We start from the raw sequence: 18,851 nt of genomic DNA on the forward strand, positions 1-18,851 counted from the left end.
AAGGTGTGCACTAAGATTGTGTCTGAATTCCAGCCAGAGCAGCCATGTTGCTGGATTAAAATTTCTCTACAATGGCAATCGCTAGACAGCTACTAAAATTGTACTACTGTCCTTCAGACAAGGGATGGGCCCAGGACCCAAGCTAAGCCAGACTCCTCTCTGGGACTCTGAATCTAGGTTTATTGTCACAAAAATAGAGAATGTGGGCCAGGGTGGTGGTGCATGCCTCTAATCACAGCACTGGGGAGGCAGAAGTGGGTAGATTTCTGTGAATCGAGACCAGCCTGGTCTACATATCAAGTTCTAGGGCAACGAGGGTTACATAGTGTGACTCTGTCTGCGGGTGGGGGGGGGGTTAATTAAAATAGACTGATATGAGTGCTAGTGCCCTGAGACACTTCACATTCATCTCTAGAGCTATAGTCTAGAACATGATAACAACTGTGATGTATATAATATGACTTTTATCTTCATCATCAACATCACAGGTACCTAACTCTGATGTGCCAGTCCTCTACTAGAGACACAGTCTGTGCAGCCTGTCTTCATCTGCAACAAGGAAGCCATACCCGTCTTACCGTCGGCCAGTGCCATGTTTTGAGATAGAGTCTTATGTAACCCAGACTGACCATGGCTTCACTATATATCTGAGAATGACCTTGAACTTCTGATCCTCTACCTCCTCAGAGCTGGTGTGCACTTCCACAACTGTTTTATGCAATGCTGTGGATTGAAATCAGGGTTCCGTGCACGCCAGACAAACACTCTTCGATCAAGCAACATCCTACCCCCACCACCACTTCTTCCCGAGAATTTGTCTAGCAAAGGGTATCATGGCCATAATAACCCTTGGAGCCAAAATAAGGAGTGGCCCAAGTGTCTCTTATACATGTTGTTCTCAGGACACAAGGTTGAGGATTCCTGGGAAGATCTGACAAGGAACTCAGGATCTGATCCCACTTCCCAAGCTATGTAACAATGGGCAGGACCGGGGTTGGGGATTTAGCTCAGTGGTAGAGCGCTTGCCTAGGAAGCGCAAGGCCCTGGGTTTGGTCCCCAGCTCCGGGGGAAAAAAAAAAAAAAACAAACCAATGGGCAGGACCCTTGTCCTCTCTGGACCCTTGTCTGAGACCAAGTGAGACACATCCTCCACGTTCTCCCTCGATTAGCACTTTTGCACGTCCCTTGTTGGACACATAGATCCTCCCACTTCTACACACACAAGCCAACCAATCCCCAGCCTAGACCATGCAGCTTTGTAACCCTTTGCTTCTGCCCCCAGCTTCCACCTCATCGAGAAGTTACCCTAGCCGTACACCCTCACAGTTGTCTACTCTCTGGCAGGGGACTTCATGGGAATCACGCCCACCCAGCCTTCTCCATTAGAAGCCCATAAGGTCCGTGAGGACTCAGACCACAGCCCTCTTGTTCACATCTGCATCCACAGTGCCTGCTACCCTTGTCGGTGCTCCCTAATGCTTACCCTTTGGAGGTCTGAGTGACTAGTCTGAGTCAATTTAGTATGCATTCTGAATACCCCCAAATCTACTTCATTTTAGGAAATCTGCGGCGATGATTATCTGATGCTGTCACAAACTGTTTCTCACACTTACCTGCTTTTAAAAAAAAAGTCATGTATTATTTCTATCTTTGTAAAATTCAGACAGGGTCCATACGGTTGACCTGTCTCTGTTCCAGGCCTGAGACCTTGGGTCTAAGAGCCAGAGGCCAGGGGCTGAATCTTCTGTAGATTCAATTGTCTTGGTTGGCTGAGGGTCTACTGGGAGATCTCAGCCAGAACACCCTCACGTGACATCTTTCTTACTTGTGCTTCCTCACAGCACGGTGGCTGGTGTCCTCTGAATGAAGAAAGCTCCTCATTTTTGTGACATGGCCTTTAAGGGTCTCAGAGCATCACCTCCTCTACTTCTGTTCATTAGAGACAAGACCTTAAGCTCAGCGCGCGTTCAGGGGAAGGGGAATCAGACTCAGATATTCACAAAAGGATGGCAAAGAACTTGCAACTATACTTTAAATTCGCCATGGGCATTGGGCAAACACGAAAGACAGGTGTCATTAGGTGGAAAGGAAGTACTGTCAGGGGACCTACTCTACGTTCTGTGTCAGCTTGGAGAACGTACACCCTGGGATTCAGGCTTCCTTGTTTACACCATGAGATGGCGGCAGCGGCTGATCTCTGGTGGTCTTTGCAAGCCCAGACTCTTCTTACGTTGGTGAGTTTAGGATGAGCCAGGCCTAACTAACTTTTTTAGAGCCCTGGAACTCTGCCTTCTGGAAACATCCCTAGCACTGACCGTGCCTGGTTCCTGACACTGAAGGTGACAGAGGCTGTGACTGAAGCTCAGAAGGAAGACCTGACACCATGAGGAATTTCAAAGAACCAGTGGGGAAGAGCTGGGGATTCTCTGGGGTCTTTTCTACTCTTGTTGTGGGTGTATGGCTTTAATCCCAGCACTCCAGAGGCAGAGGCAGGAAAATCTCTGAGTTTAGGACCAACCTGGTCTACATATCAACTTCCAGGCCAACTGGTGCTACATAGTGAGATTTTATCTATGAGTAAATAAATAAATAGGAATGAGTAAGCTAGTAAGCAGCATCCCTCCATGGTTTCTGTCTTGAGTTCCTGCCCATGACCTCCCTCAGTGATGGAATGCGACCTAAAAGTATAGACCAAAATAAATCCTTTCCACCCCCAACTTGCATTTGGTCAGTGTCTTATCACAGCAACAGAGATGAAATTAGGGTAGAGGGATACTTGTAGCAAATTCCACACACACACACACACACACACACACACACACACACACACACACAAAACCTCACCTCCCAGAGGTTGTGCCATGGCCAAAAAGCACCATCTGGGGACACATAGGTCTTTGGGAGACCTTCAGTATCTGAACTATGCATCTGTCCGGAACAAAAACACTTCTCCCGGGGAACAGCTATTCATACCAATTACTGGTAGAGGGAAAGAGAGTCTTAAATTTGTTTGGGAGTTACCTGCAGATCTGCGTTACTGGGAAAGGAGAGGGTATGTTGGGTCTCCAGAGTCCACAAGTCACACACAAAATCAACTGTACTAATTCTGGGTGTACTAACACTCCTCAAAACACTGCCCTCCTACCCTTAAGTTGCTGTCTTGGTCCCATGATTGAGAAGGCTCAAGTCTCCGGCCAGATGTGCAGGGATTGGGACATCCAAAGCCAGAACTAGGGACCCACTCCCAGGATCCCAAGCAAACAACCAAGTGCAACAGAATGACTGCCAACCTCTACAAATCCTCCCTGAAGGAGCACTAGCCAGGTGGCTGAGTTCATCCAGTGTGATCTCTCGGTTGACAGATGGGGAAACTGAGGCCTGCAAAGGGGAGGATTTGCTGGAAGTCCCAAAGGAAGACAGGCATAATCGCTATCTAGAACTCGGGTCTTGCTTCTACAGCTGAGGTGTCCTTTCAGGAAACTCCCAACTGACCACCACAATTCCTTCCGCTCTAGGAATCCCCCAGGGGTTTGCACTGTGTGGCGGGTTGTAAACTTCCTCCGCAGCTCTGCAATTCTCAGCGCCCTGAGAGAAAGGTGAGAAGCGAAAGAACCAAGGCATCCCTGCAATAACTTCTAGCTGGGGGGTCCAGGGGTGGTGGCAACAGGAGGACGACCGGATGGGAACACGCTGGCCCTTTAAGGGGGGGACGGAGCGCATGCGCGGCGCGAGCCGAAGTCAAGCCGGGTGGGCGGCGGGAGGGCTGGGGACCCGGCAGGCGGCCGCGGTGGCTTCTGCTTCGCCGAACCGGGACGCAGCGATCGGCCGATGGGCTGCACCTTCTCAGGCTGTTGCTCTCCCCGGGGATCCACGCACCCGCGCCCGCCTGGGCTTTGTCAGTCGATTCCAGCCGCCGCCACGGGCGGAGCCTGAGGACCTGCGCTCGCGCCCTGCACGCCCAGCCTCGCTCAGCTTGGCCGCGGGAGCCCTAGCGCAGCATCCTTTGCCCGCTCATGCTGCAGTTGGTGGCCAGCAGCGAAGCTGCGGCTGAAGCCTGCCGCTCAGTGACCTCAGCCCGGTCCCCGAGCGTCGCCCGAACCGCTCTCCACGATGGCTGAGCTTGGGGCTCCGCGCCCCGCTTTGGCTCGGCTGAGACCGTTCCGCGCCAGGTGCCCCCGGTACCCCCGCTGAGCCGCGCCAGGCCCGGGATCGCCAGGCCCGGGCGCCCCTAGCCCTCGCCTCCCCGCCGCGCCCTTCCCCTCCCGCCCTCTCCACTGCTTCTCCCCGGGGCTAGGGGCTAGGAGACCCAGACAAAGCCCCACTTTGTGAGTGAGGCAGGCTTGGAATGTGCGCGGCGGCGCGCGCCCCCTCCCCGCCCCACCAGCTGCGAGTCTTAGCTCCCCGGAGGGTCGCGACAGAGAAGTCACACCGTGCATCGCCCTCTGCCCTTGAATCCCTGGCCCCTGTGGTCCAGACTCGGAGCTCACGCGGGCTCCCTCGGCTCGCGCCAGTGTGAGTGAGCAAGAATTTGGTAGAGGAATTTGTTCTCTCCAAAACTGGGAGTGGGCACCGGTGTCTTGGCCCGCCTTTTTGGCATAGCTGCAGGTCTTAAGCTGTCTGGCCTCAGTCTCCCCACCTCGACCCCCACTTTTCTCCTCTCGGCCATCCTAGATCGCTGTGGGTCATTGTTCTCGCTGCCAAACGGGGGTGATTTGTACAGGCTGCCAAGTTGGGGTGTGTTCTCTTTATCCTGTTTTCCAAACAGAACAAGGCCGACCCTGGGCAACCCACCTGGCCATCACTCCAGGTTGATGCTCTGATTCTTACCAAATGGTATTTTATTGTACAGGAGCCACGCCCTGGTTTCTTAAAGGGGCCAGGCACTGTTTGACCATGTGTTATCTCTATAGCGGGTGTGTGGGAGGCCTCTTGTGAGGCACTTATTCCCCGCCCCTCCGCCTCCTGATCATCCTCCCACCCCCGTTGAGGATTTAGGGATGCCAGGGGGAAAGAAGGTGGTCCCAAGTGGCAGCAGCGGTGCATCCCTGAACGCAGCCACAGCCGCCACCACCGCTGCTGCTGCCGCCGCCACTGCTGCTGCTGCTGCCGCTGCCCACACTGGCATTAAATGTTTGGAGACCACCGAAGGGGCCTCTGCACAGAGAGACGAGGAGCCCGAAGAGGAAGGGGACGAGGACCTACGAGATGGAGGTGTCCCTTTTTTCATCAACCGAGGTGGACTGCCAGTGGACGAGGCCACCTGGGAAAGGATGTGGAAGCATGTGGCCAAGATCCACCCAGATGGAGAGAAGGTGGCCCTGCGGATCCGTGGGGCTACCGACCTGCCCAAGGTAAGACATGGAGAGGCCAGGCACAAAGATGAGTTTTATTTACATTGGAGCTAAGAAAGTAACTGATGGTTGAAGTAGAGGGACCATTATTGAGGTAAGATTTTAAAGGGACAGGTAGGTAGGTGCCACCTGTTTAGAACTTTCTTCCCAGTGCTTTTAGAGTCATGTGGTGGGGGAGGCTCAATTCCCTTTCTCCAAGAGGCTCTCCCCCTGGCTTTCTGAGCAGGACCACAGATGAACTCAAGAACTGATGTGGCTTGGCATCTCTTTGGCTCAGAACACTTAGAAGCCAGAAAACTCTGAGGCTAATGGTGACTGTCTGGGAAAGTGCAGGGCTTTGTAGGATGAGAAAACACTTTCCTGTGTTATCTACTGAGTTTGGCAAACAGCATTCCAAAGGAAGTGCAGTCCGGGTTCCCCACTTAAGATGTGAAGCCCAAAAGTACGTGGGAAATGGAGTTGGGATTCCCACACCAAATCTTGGGATGCCATCTGCTCGGCCCTGGTGGTCACCAGATTCAGTGGTGTTAGCAGTGACCCTGTGGGGAAGAGATGTTATTCTCCTGCATCGACTAGAATTCATCCACCACAACAGTGCCTCCATAGGGCCGCTGAGCAAGGAGAGCCTCTGTCTCATTCATCTCTGTCTTCTCAAGGTCTCCTGTGTGCCTGGCACAGGGTGGACCCTTGGTGCGTTTGCTAAATGAGAGGACATTTGGGATGTGCTGTGCTGGGCAGTACTATACTAAAAATGTACAGGCACACGAGAGCATGTGTGCTTGTGTGTGTGCATATGTGTGTGTGTGTGTGCGTGCACACGTGCGCGCGTGTGCGTATGTATTTAATGTTCATGGTTCAGTCCAAAGAAGCACTGCTCCAAGTACCAAGGCCACTGGTCAGAAGTCAGAGCCTAAGGTTTAGTCCTGAAGGAAGAGAGGGAGAATAGTCACTGAGAAACAGAAACCAGGCCTGTTTTTCTTTTGCTGGTTTATTGCTAGAATCATGAGGGAAATAAAAAATGTTTTGGGGAAGAGATAATCTGAGGTCGAAGGTTGAGCTCTGCTGCCTAATGTTTCCCAGGGGGAATGAGCTAGGCTGATTCTGAACAGCTACATCATCGTCTCCTCATTCATTTAGCTAATCTGAAACTGGACATTGTTTCTGCTGTCTTAGCCTTAAAGTGAACACTGTGCAGAACATTCTAAAACACAAATCCGGGGATCCAGCTTTGATTTTTAAATATTTGAATAAGGAAGTGTGACATTGTGGTTATGGGGTATTGTTTTGGATCACCTACCTTCCCCAGGTGAGCTCAAGGCAGTACCCCTCGAACCGCCCCCACCCCCAGCCTGCTTGAGTCACAGCTTTCCCATCTGTAAAATGGGTTGGTAGTGGAGGTGAGGTGAGAAACTATGTGCTAATCATCTGACTGTTGGGAGGAGAGAGATGAAATGCCATTCAGAGCATCTGACTGTTGAGCCCAGAGTCACACACATGCTCTACAGTGTGTGGCCCTCTTGGTTCTGTCTGAATTGGACCATGGGAGGGTGGCAGGATGGTCAGTGCTTTGGAGGACTCAGGCCATCAGTGTCTTCGGTAGAGATCAGTCACTAATGTTATCCTCAGGCTTCGTGCTCGGAAAGGACATGTTTGAATGAATGAAGCTGTTCATTGGGGAGGAGAGTATGAAGACAGGAGAGTAGGGAGTTGGAGTTTTATGAGAGGCTTCAGAAATTCTGAAACCTCGTCTTGAGCCTTTAGGAAAGTGTCTCAGGTGGAGGAAGTGGGGAAGCGCGACGCTCAGCTGTTACTTTGGCTCAGGGAACCGTTAGGGTGCAGGGGATGTGGAGGAGCCCCAGAAGCTATGGAGAAGAGCAGCAATATTGGGTGTCATACTGTGAGCTGCGGAAAGTCCTGACCCTGACCTGTCCCATGTGACCTGCTGCAGAGGTCACACTGTCCTGTGATGGGCCCTGGAAGGGTTTCTTAGAATACACAAGGCCTTAACAGACTGCTTGAGCTAAATGTTAACTTTAGGAGATTTCTCACACCGTGATCCATCCATACTCGGGCATCTTTACAGGAGAGGAAGAGAAATGGGAACACCACATCTGTGACAGCTGCCGGGAGGGGCTGGGGTGCGTTTCCCCCTCCCCTGTTTTGCTACAGCTTCCTGTGACTCGACCCACCTTCCTTCCCTGAGTTTTGCTGGCTAAGTCTCTGCAGGAAGCTGGATCCACAGCAGCCGGGCAGTGCAGTAAAAGCCATGCCCTGGCTTTTACTATCTTGTAACTTGCTATCTCGTAACTACTTATAAGAGGAGGCTGTGTCCTCGCCCCTCAGCATGCCCAGCTGTCAGTGGATCCATGGCAATGCCCATTTCATGAGGATACTGAGGTGAACTGATGGCGGAAAGCGTGCAACACCTCACTGGGTGAGCATCTAATAGGTCCCCAGTGGTGCACAGCTTGGGCACGCAGCGAGCCACAGGTGCTTGCAGCCTCTGCAAGAGCGATGTCAAACATAGCAGTTGCTACAGGGACCCAGAAGCCAGCAGCAGGCTGTGCTTCCACATAAGGAGCCGTGTCCCAGCCGCCGTCCCCTTCGAATGCCCAGCAACCATTTACCCAGCCCGGCTGCTGTAGGCCTAACTGTGGCTTTGGCCACCGAGCACCTGCAGATGGGAATCCAGGCATCTGAAGAGGGCCAGATAGCCCAGGGCAGTGTGTGCTGAGCAGTCTTTGGCACGTATCTGTAGCCAGGTGTTAGACGGTGTCCTGAAGCGTCGCTTGCAACAGCTTGATGATGCCTGCTAAGGTGGGTTCCCTTACCACCCTTTTGTGACTGAGGTGCATTCCCCTGTGAGACATCTGAGGCACCATTGTCCAGGAGCTCCCCTGAAATCAGGAGCTGGATTCCACAGCATGGCCGGTTCTGTCTGCTCTGTTCCTCATTAAATCTTCCTGTGGGGTTGCCCCACAGGAACCCCGGACCGTCCAGTTCTTGGACCTGGCTTTGCCCTGGTAAGGTAGCTTCCAAGGCCACGCATGGGATCCTAGGTCATTTCTGACTCTTCTTTCACGGTGGCCTTCTTGCCAGGCCCTTTGTGTGGCATGATGCTTTTGTGGGTACCCCCCGCCCCCATTCCTGGCTTGAGTCTGTTCCCAAATCTCTGACCTTTGGCAAGTGGTTCTGCTATGGCTCCTTCCCTGTACAGAATGGCTCATGAGTCGGTGGGTTTGGTTACCCAGCTCCAGTTGCTGAGATCTACTTATCAAGAGGGGGTGACTCTGTCACACTAAGAATGCCCCCCCAGGTGACTTGGGTGGATATGCATACCCTTGACCAGGATGGCCAGCCAGCCCCTTGAACAGTTCTGTGCATTTGGCACAGAGCGGTCAGGCAAGTGAAGGCAGGACCCATCCTGAGCGTGTCTCCTGCTGGTGGCTGTAAGTAACAAGGCAAGGCCCATTAGAAGATGGGAATGGTGTAAAAGGGGAAATAACCTCTCCAGGCTGCTAGAGACCGCCTAGACGGGAAGCAAAGGGCCCTGGGGAGAGGAGAGGTTAGAAAGACATGCTAGACATCTTCCCTGATCTCCGCCCTGTGGAATGGAGTGAGGCAGTATCTACTAGAGACACTGCCCTGGTCAAAGCACCCCAGAGACAAGTGTGTGGTGATAAACTGTGTGTTACTTCCTTTCCTGATCAGACCCAGCCACAACTATGACCGTTGTTTTTTTTTTTTTATTGATATAAAAAGCAATTGTTTGATTTAAAAATCCTCTGTGGGCCCACCCTACCAAGGATGAGCCCTTCCTCCTCCACAGAGCCCCACCCTGAGCATACACAGGATACCTGATACCCCTTCTGTTTACTCCTACCCTTACTTTGGCAGCTAGGTGGGCAAGGTCAAGCTCTGAGTGGCCTTGGATGGTCAAGTGGCAACCTACTGGGAAAGGGTAGGAACAGGCTGCTCAGGGAGTGGATGGGAAAAGGGCATTTGAAGTAAGACCTGACCCATAATCTGTTCCCTTGTCCCACTGCCACTTGGGACCCCTTGACCATTCAGGTTGGTGCTTTGGAAGCCCTGGCACACCTGTCATGCCAGTGAGGTGGATGACACCCCTTGCTGAGGTCATAGCCACCTGTCCAGGACAGATCCTAGCATAGGGTACCACCTGGTAGAATGGAACACTGAGAAAAACAGTTTTAGTCTAGTCCTCGAGCCAGAGTGTATTAGTCTGGTTTTTGTTGCTGTAACAAAACACCTGAGGCAGGACAGTTATGAAGAATTTAGCTTGCAGCCTTGGGGACTGACTGGGGTAAGGTCTAATAGCGACGGGTGGGATCATGACAGGGGCCTGGAGAGACAGATCACACTGGAAACAAGAAGCCAGAAGAAAGGGGAGTTGTATATTACCCCTGTGATGACAACCTTGAGAACTGCCTTCTTCCTATCTTAAGGGCACACCTCCAGTTCCCTGATACCTTCATTTAGAGCCCACGCAACATTACCAACCCAAGAACAAAGTCTCAACACCTTTGCCACATCCAAGCCATAGACCAGAGTGAACCCCGAAAATTAATCCCAATACAGACATTCTCATTCAGCATTGATTAGTGTATATTTTAAATTTAGTTGATGGATCCTCCAGTGCTTTCTAAAATTACTTAATAGCATGAAATTCCATGGTCAACATAAGCTCCCCATTAGAAGTGCAGTCAGGTGTTAGGGACGGCTGAGCTAGGCCCCTGGGAGGAGGCTTAGGAAGAGGGGATTCCCAGGGGAAATGGCTCAGAATAGGAACCTCCCCAGGCTCCCCAGGGTGTTGCTGCTGGGGGGCTGGAAGCTCCAGGGTGTGCCTCTCCACGTGACAGAGACATTTCTCCATCTGTCCCTAGATTCCCATACCAAGTGTGCCTACTTTCCAGCCGACAACGCCCATCCCTGAGCGCCTGGAAGCCGTGCAGCGCTACATCAGGGAGCTGCAGTATCCTCTTGGGGCCAGAGCTGTGGCTACCACTTAGTGACAACACCAAAGATCAGATGGGGGCCTGGAGAGGGATCAGCAGGGCCAGCTCCCTCCCAAAATCAGAGCTGCTATTCATTGGCATCGTTGCTCCCTGGAACGGCTGAGGCTGTGTCTGAGTGCTGGACTTGATCCAGCTTCAGCTTCGCCAGGCGTGCGTGCTCTCTCTCTCTCTCTCTCTCTCTCTCTCTCTCTCTCTCTCTCTCTCTCTCTCTCTCTGTGTGTGTGTGTGTGTGTGTGTGTAACCCCCCCTTGTGTGTGGGTATACATACACGTGCTCAAGTCTCTCTTTCTCTGTCTCTCTCTCTGTCTGTCTGACACCCCCGGTGTCTTGTCTGTCTGTCTGTCTCTCTCTCTCTGTGTCTGAACCCGTGTTTGTGTGTGTGTGTGTGTGTGTGTGTGTGTATACACGTGTGCTCGTGTGCTTTCTCTGTCTCTGTCTCTCTCTGTCTGTCTGACACCCCCGTGTGTGTGTGTGTGTGTGTGTGTGTGTGTGTGTGTGTGTACATGTCCCCTGGAGCTTCTGTCCTGGGTCCTGCTCCTTTTTTTTTTTTTTTTTCTTTTCTTTTTTTTCGGGCTTGGGGCTTGTCCCTTGGCTTTGGGCTTGCTAGGTTAGTGCTTTTCCACTGAGCTAAGTCCCCAACCCCTCCTTTTTTTTTTTTTTTTAATTAAAATGTATTCATTTATTTATTTTATATAAGTACACTGCAGCTGTCTTCAGACAAACAAGAAGAGGGCGTCAGATCTCATTACAGATGGTTGTGAGCCACCATGTGGTTGTTGGGATTTGAACTCGGGACCTCTGGGAGAGCAGCCAGTGCTCTTAACCACTGAGCCATCTCTCTAACCTGGTCCTAGGACCCTTATTTGTTTGTTCCTTGTGTTTAATACAGTTTGTTTTTTTGAACGCCCAGGACCACTAGCCCAGGGGTGGCCCAACACACAATGGGCTGGGACTCCTCCCTGCATCAATCAGTAATTAAGAAACTTCACCACAGGCCAATCTGATGGGGGCATTTTCTCAGTTGAGGTTCCGTTCCCAAATGACTCTAGCTGGTATCACGTTGACATAAAAGTAGCCAGCACAGGGGAAGTAGTGGTGGCCCCTCCAGCCGCCTTAGTTGTTTGGAAAACCCAGCACTGCCAGGAACTGTCCCCAGCTAAGGTTGCTTTCTCAGCACTGCTGGGCTGGCTGCCCACTCAGTGTCCTCCCTGAGACAACAGGGAACAGGGGACATTGCCAAAGAGCAGGGGAGAGGGGCTATGAGAATGAGGTGAACCCCAGGCCCTCCCCTGCCCCTCTTCCTTGAGAAGAAGTCCTAAGTGTCCTGCGGGGTGCTTTGTGGCAGATATTCTGTAGCCATCCTAGGGTCTGGGAGAGCAGCTGAGGGAACAGTACCTACAGCCGTTCAGACCAAGCCAGGAAGTCCTTAACCACTGTCCCCAGGTACAATCACACAGGGACACAGTTCTTTGAAATTAAGAAGAGCAGACCTCTGACGGGGTAAGTACAAAGCCACTGGGTTTGCTTCCCTCTGTGGTTTGCCTTCTAGTGACAGCTTAAGGGATTGGCAGGGACTTTTCTGAGGAAAGCCAGCCATGGGGTGGGGGAAGGGTGCTACCCTGGGGCCCCAAGGAAGGAAATCCCAATGAGATAGCCACCCAAGGCTAATAAAGGAAGCACAGTTAAGCTCGTAGGGTAACCACGCGCCCCCCAAGGAGGTGGAAGGAGCAGGGGGTGGGTAGATAGGTGCTGTGGGCATGATGTGGGGGGGAGGGGCAGGGAAGAACATTTTCCTTTTCCTGGTAGCCTCTGCATTATATAGTGTTACCTACAAGAAAGAAACCTGCCCCTCTCATCCCCTAGCCCATCGCAACTCAGCATGCAGACTTGAACTGAATCTCTTGTTCTAGGCTGTTTAAGTTGCTTATTTACCTCATCGTGGGGAAATGACCTGTGTTGCTCATCCATTTCACTAATTGCCCCCTCTTGAAGCCCTTGGGTGGGACCTGCATTCTCTAATACCAGACTTGGCCCCTGTCCTTCAGTTGCTGCTGTGTGCTGATGTCCCAGTCCATCCTCTGGTAGGATGCGGGTGACCTCAGCAGTGGCGAGGCTGAGTCCCTAGACCTGGAGGATTTTGAAATAACCTAAATTCCAAGTTCAGGGGTAGACAGGTCAGCCAGGGAACAGCCCTCTGCCTGAGACCCTACATCCAGGCTGCAGAGAGGGTTTTCAGTCAGTTAGCAAGTTCTTTGGGGAGCTTTGGCTAGATGAGGTATATCTGCTGTGCTCAGGAAGGGACGCCAAGCTTCTCCCCTCCCAAGCCGTACTGCCAGGGGAGAAGGCATGAGCTCCTCAGATCCAGCTCCATTCTTGCTCCCCTCCCCCAGTCTTTGAGCAGCAGCCAGGCCAGGAAAGAGGAAGTGAAGGGAAAGAAGACAAGACAGACAGTAGGCCTCTTCCTGATCCCCAGTGCTTGCCTCCTCACCCCCCTCAGACTTTAGACTTGGGAGAGGGAAGGAAACACAGGCGGGGGTGGGAGGTGGGGGGCAGCCTGGAGGCAAATCTTAGCACTAGTCTTCCTGGCTCCTTACCAAATAGGGCTTGTGAGGGTTGAAGACAGTCTCCACACAACCCCGCCTCCCTCTCTCATAGGCTGATGGATCTGGCCAAGGAAATGACCAAAGAGGCTCTGCCAATCAAATGCCTGGAAGCTGTGATCCTGGGAATGTATCCTTCCTTGGACCTGGGGGAGACTGGTTCAGACTGGCCCAGCCTTGGCTCTGTGCTGTGGAACGGGAGGGTCCTAAGGACTTCCTGGGCTAACACCTATTGACCCCACCCCCAACATGGAGCAGCCTCCCAAGGGGGAGGAGTCTCTGTAAAAGGAATGCTCCTTAAGGAGGTCTTCGTCTCAGTGCCCCCTCTTGCTACCTTCGCAGGCCGTCTGGGTAGCTTGATGTTGAATCCCACGGACAAGGTGACCCTGTTTTTTGAACTCCAGCCCTGAGTACAGTGTTGTGCCATTTCTAAGAAATGCTCTGGGAGAAGCTGCAGAGAGGTCCCGTGTTGGCACGCCTGGGTAGTGCTAATTTATAGAGATGACAGATGGGGTTTGGGAAGCAGAACTACCTAAAAAGATGCGCAGGGTTTCTCAGCCAGCCCCGCAAGGGCAAAGGGGCACGTAGGAAAACTGACAAGCCCTCAGGAGAGGCGGCCCTCTGCAGGACTCCAGTCAGGGCTGGTGACTGGGAAAGGTATATATGGCCAGTTTGTCTTCGGCGGGTGGCCATTTAGGGCTTTGACACACATTACTACCCTGACCTGACTAACCCTTTCCTTAGCACTTTGATTCACCAGTTACCTCACCAACAGCATGCCCACCCTGGAACGCTTCCCCATCAGCTTCAAGACCTATTTCTCAGGGAACTACTTCCGCCACATTGTGCTGGGGGTGAACTTTGGGGGCCGCTACGGAGCCCTGGGCATGAGCCGAAGAGAGGACCTGATGTACAAACCGCCAGCCTTCCGCACGCTCAGTGAGCTCGTGCTGGACTATGAGGCGGCCTATGGCCGCTGCTGGCATGTGCTGAAGAAGGTAAAGCTGGGCCAGTGTGTATCCCACGACCCCCACAGTGTGGAACAGATTGAATGGAAGCACTCAGTGCTGGATGTGGAGCGGCTGGGGCGGGAAGACTTCCGCAAGGAGCTGGAGCGTCATGCTCGAGACATGCGTCTCAAGGTTAGCATCAGCAGTGGTCCACGGGGCCAGTGCCAATCAGCGGCTGCTTCCTCATGGGATCCCCTCCATGCCTCTACCCGGTTGTCCTGACCAGTAGGGGGTTGCCTGAGGATGAAGTATCTTCCTGGACTCAGGATTGGGCATTACTCGAAAAACTTTCTGTTGCTGAAGCTGTCCCTTCCAAGGTGGCAGATTGAGAACTGATGTAGAAGTAGGAAGGGTGTGAGCTGGTGCTGCAGTCATAGGTCTGTGCAGTTAGACATGTGAAGGACAGGAACATAGTACTCCAGGCCTGGGTGCTTTGAATGGAAGAAGCAGACACCTGGCCTGTATGAGAATGTGGCAGGATGGGGTGGTGAGCATCTCGACTCAGTCGAGAGCTCCCTGCCTGCAGTGAAGGACAGGAGATCAGCAGAGAGGGAAGGCCCAGCTACAGGGAAGACACAGGGTGGTGGGCCCTCCCCTTCTCTCCCACCACTCAGCAGGTGCTGGAGTGTTGGAGGAATCTCGTGGACCAAGAACAGTAGACTAAGATCCCAAGGAGTTGGCTTCCATGGGCTTCTAGTAGACAGAATTGGTGAGGGGGCTCTCAGTCTTCCTGGACTGGAGATACCTTTCCCAGGGCCTGCCAGGGCTTTCCCCAGAGAGGTCAGCCCCTCTGTATTATTCAGCCCTACTGCACTGTGACCTGTCCCCCAAACCGCTACATAACAGTCTTCCCCTAAGGTAGAAGCTGTCATAGGCCTGTATTACAGAGGGGCCTGCACCCCACCTGCCTGCACCCCACTTCCGCAGCTCTCACAGTTGGGAGCACGGCGATGTTTTCTAGGCAGCAGCAAGTCGTAGATAGAGGTGGAACTTAGATTCCTCTCTCAAGTGCTATTTGATTCCCAGACAGCTCAGCACTGCACTCCTCATGTTGCTTCATTTTCAGCTCCCCATACCTCAGGCAGCTGAGGAAACTCAAAGCAGGCTGACCATCCTACCTATGTAAGGGATGGTTTGGGTTTGGGTTTTTGGTGGTGGTGGTGACAGTTGGTTGGTTGGTGGTTTGGTTGGAGGGGGGGCTTTATTTTTAATGTTTTTTTGGGGGGTTAGTTTGGTTGGTTAGATGACAACTCTAGTCTGTCATCTGATTAGCCTGAGATAGTCACTGTCAGGCTGGTAGGGCTTGTCTCAGCTCAGCTTTTGCCTTATCCCCATCTGACACATCTACCTAGCCTGGGTAAAAAGGTCTTTCTTTTTTTTTTTTTTTTTTTTTTTTTTTTGGAGCTGGGGACCGACAGGGCCTTGTGCTTCCCTAGGCAAGCGCTCTACCACTTTTAAATCCCCAACCCTAAAAAGGTCTTTCTTCAAGGTGTTTTCAGTCTAATGACAGCCCAGTGATGCCTCCTGTACTGTTTGGGACCCTTGGGGAGTAGACAGCCCTACGGAGGATCTGCTGCCCCGGTGGCTTTAGTGCCAGGGATGACGCAGAGATGGATAAAGGCCACCTGAGGCTTGGAGTGTAGGCTGCACAGGGATGACTTCCAGGGACTGTGGTTCTTAGCAGGAAAGAGTGAGCCACGTGGCAGCTCAGAACATCCTTTTCTTTCTCCCTCTCTATCCAGATTGGCAAGGGGACAGGCCCTCCCTCTCCCACCAAGGACCGGAAGAAGGATGTTTCCTCCCCACAGAGGGCCCAGTCCAGCCCTCATCGCAGGAACAGCCGCAGTGAGAGACGGTGAGGGAGGAGGCCCAACAAACTCTTTCCCTTCCCTTTCTACTTCACTCCTCCTTTCTCCTTCCCATCCATTGCTCTGAGAACACTTGGGATGATGGTCCAAGTGTTTGTATGTTGGCAGCCTAACAGCAATTCGGTGCCATTTCCCTAAAGAAAAGCCCCCTCCGCTGTCTCCCATTACTCTGTGCCTGACCAGAAGGTTTGAGGACAAGTCTGAGGCAGGCAGCAGAATGGACTGAGGAGGAAGGACGGACTCAGTGGGGCTCCCACGAGGCCCTGAGCTCTCCTGAAGTTTGCTGAAAGGGCTCTGTATATGACCAGAGGCTGCGCAGCCAGGACCGGCGGCTTTGAGCACAACCCTAGGGTCTGGGTTTCTGTCTGTGTGCAAATGGCAAGATTTGCTATTTTAAGTAGTATCAGGCCTCTTGCTCGGACTCCCTCCCTCCCCCACATACCATTCTGGCTCTCGCTTTAATTATAATTGTGCCTCTGGAGCCGCCTCTCTGCTGTGAAGTGAGGGGGTGCTGAGGGGACCTCTAGTGCTGAAATGCTCATTGCCCCTACCTTTGGTCTAGGAGGCTTTTGTAGGGAGTCAATTCTGGGTTGTACTTGGAGCCGTTACCCACAAGCTGTGTCAGTCTAGGAACCATCATCAGAAAGCCAGAGGCTGTGTGACCACAGGGGATCCATCATCTAGGTTCCTCAGGCTGGCCACTGGTTCCACAAACACTCCCCACACTGTCTGCTGCAGCTGTACGGGCCCCTTAGAGGAGGGAAGCCGTGGGACAGCTCTCCCTCCCTCTCTCTGTCTCCTTAGTAACCACTGGCTCCTCTTCTGTACTCTCCCGCTTTTCTCCCTGCAGGCCTTCAGGGGAGAAGAAGCCTGCAGAGCCCAAAGCCATGCCAGACCTCAGTGGATACCAGATCCGGGTGTGAGGCAGATGCCAGCACCCCCAGGCCTCCTCAGCTTCTGGAGGCCCAGACTCACCTGCACGAAAGAACCTACTTCATTCAGGCAGGGGCTGGTGATGAGGTGGACTTGGGGTGGGAGGCGAGGAGGAGGCCTTGCCGTTCAGCCCCAAGTGACTTCCCATCCCATGAAGCCAAGCCCCTAACTTTGAGCCAAGAAACAGTATTTTATTTGGAGTTTTAGCTCTACAACTGGTTTAAGGTATTTGAAGGGAAAGACAAATGGATATGTTGGTAGCTGCCAGGGTCTGCTCTCTTGCGCGTGCTCGTTCGTGTTCTCTCTCTCTCTCTCTCTCTCTCTCTCTCTCTCTCTCTCTCTCTCTCTCTCTCTCTCTCTCAGCACTGCATGGCTTGGGGAGGAGGGCTGCCTGTTTCTGTGGTGCTCCTCTCAACAGCGATCAGGATTTGTGAGCCTCACCAGCCAGTGGGGTAAGGTGGGGTGGTGCAGGAATGGCGGTGTTCTCTCCAGCCGGGCCTGGCCTGGCAGAATCATGACCCAAGGAAAGGGAAGCAGGGTAGCAGTTCTAGTTTTCAAATCAGGAACTTGGCAGAACCCACATCTGCCTAAGGTGGAAGCCTATAGCCTAGGAGAGCCCTTTAGACAGCACTGTCCCCCCCAACGTCCCCTCCCCACATCCTCACCATGGCCAGTTTGGGATTAGGCTTTAGGAGAACCAGGAGAGGACCGTGGCGGGAAGAGTTCCGGTCACTAGCACATCTGCTGGTTCTGTCCAGTCTTGACTATTGCTACAGCCCAGGGGCTCCCTGCAGAAGGGCTGGGCTTTGTAGAGAGGCAGACTTGTACTGGGGACACCATGACCTTAAACTTGGCTGGGCACAGGGTAGTTGAGTGGAATCCTCTAGTTGTGTGGGAATGGGCTCTTCTCTCCCCTTCTAATAATCTCAGCACTTGCTAGAGAAACAGGACCAGACCAGGCTGCAAACCCCCAGGGCACCTTCCCTGCCTTGGCTGCCTGTTTAGGCTTGGAGTAGCGGCAGTTTTAGCAGCTTCTTGGGACACTGACAGGAGGAAGCCCAGGCAATAGGAGTTGTCTGTCCCCTGGCCCTGGGGCACAAGATCCCTGGTAGGAAAGTGAGGTATGGAGAGAGGCTGTCTGGGCTGGGGGAGGAGAGCCAGCCCTTGAGTTGGGAGTGTAAGTGAGAAGGGCAGAGGGAGGCAGTTCAGGATGGGGCTGCGTGGGGACTGTGTGGGGACTGTGTGGGAACGAGTTCCCTGCAGCACTGGGTGGCACTTGTCAAGTTGCTGGAGGCTTCAAGTGACAGAGGGCAGCTGGAGGTGACCATTAAGGGGCTTTACTGAGAAGGTGGAGTCAGCCTGGGCAGCTGCCAGTAAGGCTGCAGAGGGCTGAGGGCTGGCTTGGAGCCAGAAACCTAGGGACTCAAATGCCTACAGGGCCAGCAGGTGACAAAGAGGAGGGCTGGGTGGGGACCGTGTCCCACCAAAGAGAGCATATCCCATTAAAAGTGGGATGCTACCATTGTACTGTTCCACAGTGCAGGCCCTAAGGGGTGTTGGCTTTTTCTCTCTCTTTAGGCCAGGGCTCTGAATTAATAGGTGAATTGTAATTTTTAAGTTATCAGTTTAAGAAATGATCACCAGAGCTGAAAGAGTACCAGTCTGCAATGTCCAGGGTAGAGAGCGCAGGCTGGTTGCGGGAAGACTCCTGCTGTACTGTGGGTGGAAAATGTGACAGTTTCCCAAAGGCAGAAAGGGCCACTTCCTGTGTCTCCCTCCTGGCCCCATCCTGCATGCAGAGGCCGCGTTTGTGCTTACTGGGTCACTGGAGCGGGTAGAGTGGGATAGAATTGCGAAACTCTTGCCTGCCCTGAAATGGATGGTGGCTGGAATGAGGAGGGGGAGGGATGCCCTCGCTGGTGACACGTGTGGTTGCTCATCAACACCCACAGCCCTGGGCCCAGAGCCAGGCCCACTGGGGCCCACACAGGCACCATGGGAAGCTGGCTGTTCATCAGTCCCTTGTTTTGCCTGGTTCCTCCTGGGGTCAGGG

The 18,851-nt window shown here is 53.0% G+C and overlaps 1 protein-coding gene across 1 annotated transcript; it reads left to right on the plus strand.

Annotated features, from left to right (window-relative positions):
* The first annotated feature begins 3,743 nt into the window (after nt 1–3,743).
* Nucleotides 3,744–17,058, plus strand: Vash1 (vasohibin 1). The gene is made up of 7 exons (XM_032908191.1): nt 3,744–5,351; nt 10,256–10,344; nt 11,831–11,887; nt 13,043–13,117; nt 13,748–14,129; nt 15,740–15,852; nt 16,716–17,058. Exons 1-7 carry the CDS (start codon nt 4,998–5,000, stop codon nt 16,786–16,788), a joined length of 1,143 nt encoding a protein of 380 aa, XP_032764082.1. The 5' UTR covers nt 3,744–4,997; the 3' UTR covers nt 16,789–17,058.
* The last annotated feature ends 1,793 nt before the right edge of the window (nt 17,059–18,851 follow it).

This window comes from Rattus rattus, chromosome 7, assembly GCF_011064425.1.
Source record: "Rattus rattus isolate New Zealand chromosome 7, Rrattus_CSIRO_v1, whole genome shotgun sequence".
Lineage (NCBI taxonomy): Eukaryota > Metazoa > Chordata > Mammalia > Rodentia > Muridae > Rattus > Rattus rattus.